This window comes from Myotis davidii, unplaced genomic scaffold (assembly GCF_000327345.1).
Source record: "Myotis davidii unplaced genomic scaffold, ASM32734v1 scaffold512, whole genome shotgun sequence".
In the NCBI taxonomy this organism is placed as follows: Eukaryota; Metazoa; Chordata; class Mammalia; order Chiroptera; family Vespertilionidae; genus Myotis; species Myotis davidii.
This window is the reverse complement of record NW_006284323.1, coordinates 2,381,666-2,385,228: the sequence shown is the minus strand read 5'-3', so window position 1 is coordinate 2,385,228 and position 3,563 is coordinate 2,381,666. Positions and strand designations below refer to the sequence as shown.

Sequence of the window (3,563 nt, the reverse complement as noted above, 5' to 3'; positions counted from 1 at the left end):
TGAAATTTTAAAATTTTTTCATTAAAAATTTTTTTGAGCAACTTTTTCCTTAAGATACTTTCTGAAAATGTGACCCTTTGATGCTGATTAAAACTTGTGTGGTTTTAATAGCCAGAATGGAGACTGCCATAGGGCATTTAAAAGTCTCCCCACACTTTAAGATTTTAACACTTGACCTTGTGATGCAGTCTCGTCAGTGCTCCAGTAGAATGCATTTCTATCGGGTTCTCTCTTTAGATAATCTAATGTGTGTCACTGTAGCAGGTTGATTTAAGCACAAGTTTTAATTGGTCACAGCCCTTGTGCTAACCGGCAAGATTTCTGTTGTTTGCAGGTGCTGTGAGCGATGTCGAGATGCAGGAACACTATGATGAGTTTTTTGAGGTGAGATTGACTATTGGAGACTGATAGACCTATTCACCTTTATCTTTTTTTGGGGGGGGCGGGAATTAAAATCTGTCTCTATTGATAAAAATAGTAAAAGGTTCATTGTGTTGTTAGTCTTTTATCTTTAACGCAATCATGCTCCTAAACCACCGTTTTTCTTCCAGGAGGTTTTCACAGAAATGGAGGAGAAGTACGGTGAGGTGGAGGAGATGAATGTCTGTGATAACCTTGGAGATCACCTCGTTGGAAACGTGTATGTGAAGGTACGTGGAAGGTGACAGGTGTGGGAGTTTGGGGGAAGGATAAGGAATGGTCACCTTATTGTTTTAGCTTTTAACCTTGCCCGAATGCTCCTTGCTCTTGAACTTGTGCACGTGCTGGGACCGGCCTGTGGGTGTAGGGAGGAGGGCAGACTGCCAGCGTCCTGCATCATCCTTTCAGTTGGGGCCCCTTCATAGCTGTTGGTTAGAGGCTGTTTGAACTGGGGAGAAGTCGGTTTATATGGTTTCTTTTTTTTATTATTGACTTTAGAGAGGGACAGAGAGAAACATCAATTGGCTGCCCCCTGCACACCACGCCCCCCACTAGGGATTGAGCCCGAAACCTGGGCATGTGTCCTGACCGGGAATCGAACAGAACTGGTGACCTCTTGGTTCATGGGTCAGTGCTCAACCACTGAGCAACACAGGCCAGGCCTTTTTTTTTTTTAATGATGTTTATTACCTACACAAATCATTACATTTGCTCTTTTAACCAATTGAATTGGAAAATCAAGATAATGTATTTGGCATGATTTTGGACCATCGCAAGGTTAAATAGTCTAATTGTAAATTGAGGGTTGTCTGATTTTAATTGCACTACATTATGCCACCTTAATTACTTTATCTGCATAAGCGCACGGCATGTATTTGGATCAGTGATTGAAAATGTGTTATTAAAGCGTGGCGGCAAGCATTTTGGTTGTCTTTTCAGTTTCGCCGTGAAGAAGATGCGGAGAAAGCTGTGATTGATTTGAACAACCGCTGGTTCAACGGGCAGCCCATCCACGCTGAGCTTTCCCCTGTGACCGACTTCCGGGAAGCCTGTTGCCGCCAATATGAAATGGGGTAGGTATGGACAGCCTGCCCGCTAGGGAGGCAGAGGAAGGGCGTGGTTATGTGGTGTCATGTTCGTCTGGTTCTCCCCTCCAGAGAGTGTACACGAGGCGGCTTCTGCAACTTCATGCATCTGAAGCCCATTTCCAGAGAGCTACGGCGGGAGCTGTATGGGCGCCGGCGCAAGAAGTGAGTGTTTCAGTGTGTCCATTATGTTGCTTCCTTTGCGTGTATGGGGTGGAGGGGGGGTCCCAAATATATATATATTATTTTTACTTATTAGTTTTTAAGTAAAGTTTGGCCTGAATGTCATCTCTGTTTAAAATGGAACTGCTTAGGCCCCAGCCAATTTGACTCAGTGGATAGAGTGTTGGCTTACGGTATAGGTTGTTGCTCAACCACTGAACCACACCAGCCGGGCATGTAGTACATATTTTAAATTACAAAAATGTACTCTATATTAAAATGTGCTCCGATTCTGGTCAAGGGCAAGTACCTTAGTTGCAGGTTCTGAGCCCTGGTCAGGAGCATGCAGGAGGCAACCAGTCGATGTTTCTCTCTCACATTGGTGCTTTGCTCTGTCTCTCCCTCTCCCTTCTACTCTCAAAAAATCAATGAAAAAAATATCCTTAGGTGAGGATGGATGGATAAATAAATGGCACTGCTTAGAATGTAGAACAATTTTTTAAAATATATTTTTATTGATTTTAGAGAGTAAGGGAGAGGGAGAGATAGAAACATCACTGATAGAGAATCATGGGCTGCCTCCTGCACGCCCCACACTGGTGATCGAGCCCACAACCCAGGCATATGCCCTGGCTGGGAATCGAACTGTGATCTACTGGTTCGTCTTCTCTGTGAAAAATCAATAAAAATATATTTAGGGGAAAAAAATGTGCTCTTTGAAGAATATTCTATGTGCATATTTTACTGCTTAAGGAGAGATCGAACCTCAGCAACTAACCAAGGAAATGGCTAGTGGGATTGATGAAAATGAGATCCTGTGTGCAGTGTTCTATTCTTTTGTCGAAAGTCATCACTTCCTTCACATACTGCATGTCTCCATTGGGATGCCTTGGTTTTGGTGGGTTTGGTAGGTTTCTTGGCATTCCCCTGTGGACCACTGGCAGAACTAGCAGTCGTATTTGTCTGGTCCTGGTATTTAAATGTAAGCGGTCATGTCATAAAACAGAGAGAACCCCGATGTCAGAGGGTATAATGGTCACTTTTCCTATGAAGATTGAGTTCTGACCCCAGAGGGGTTTTCACCTAACATCCGATAGGAAATGCTGACATTGTGATTCTGTCCTATTATCAACAAAAACAAACACAGAAGAGAAAGAACCCTGCCTTCCCCATCCAGAAATCGGCTTGATGGCCACCGTACCTCTCAATTCTGAGATGCCCTTTTCCCCCAGACACATTATTTCTGAAATTAGCGCTCATATTATAGTTGCAGCTTGCAGTTAAATTGACAGCATTTTTCTTTTTTTATTAACATCTTCGATTCTGTGGGATACAGTACTTGAAAGTGTTAGTCGCTGTGGTTTTATGTTGCATGTTTTCATTTTGATGCCAAGGTTTTGTTTCTTTTCCTTTGTTTCAGGCATCGATCGAGGTCCCGGTCCCGGGAGCGTCGCTCTCGGTCTAGAGACCGTGGTCGTGGCGGTGGCGGAGGTGGTGGCGGAGGCGGTGGGGGACGGGAGCGTGACAGGAGGCGGTCAAGAGATCGTGAGAGATCTGGGCGATTCTGAGCCAGGCCATTTTTACCGTATGTCTGCTAGAAAGTGTTGTAGTTGATTGACCAAACCAGTTCATAATGGGAATTTTTTTAAAAAACAATTTAAAAAAACAAAGATGGGTTTCTGAATAAAATTTGTAGTGATACAGTATTCTTGTAACTTTTTTCTTGTGGAAACTCCACTTTAAATCTCTCTTCCTTTACAGACCTGCATATCATCAGCCCTTGAAGTGAAGATTAATCTACATCAATCACTTTGGGTAGAAATGAAACCATACTTTTTCTTTTTTTTAATGTTTTTATTGATTTCAGAGAGGAATAGAAATATCAAAGAGAGAGAA

The 3,563-nt window shown here is 43.0% G+C and overlaps 1 protein-coding gene across 7 annotated transcripts in view; it reads left to right on the top strand.

The window, feature by feature from the left end:
* The window catches only part of U2AF1 (U2 small nuclear RNA auxiliary factor 1), an 11,060-nt gene extending 7,497 nt beyond the window's left edge, over positions 1-3,563 (top strand). For 4 of the 7 annotated variants that reach the window (XM_015569145.1, XM_015569171.1, XM_015569154.1 and 1 more), the window contains 4 exons: positions 552-650; positions 1,360-1,493; positions 1,578-1,670; positions 3,088-3,373. In XM_015569145.1, coding sequence (XP_015424631.1) covers positions 552-650; positions 1,360-1,493; positions 1,578-1,670; positions 3,088-3,235 — 474 coding nt within the window. In that variant the 3' untranslated portion in view covers positions 3,236-3,373. Of the gene's footprint in view, positions 1-334; positions 385-551; positions 651-1,359; positions 1,494-1,577; positions 1,671-3,087; positions 3,374-3,428 lie in introns of those variants that run through there. The other 3 variants (XM_015569176.1, XM_006754350.2, XM_015569151.1) reach the window with 2 other exon arrangements.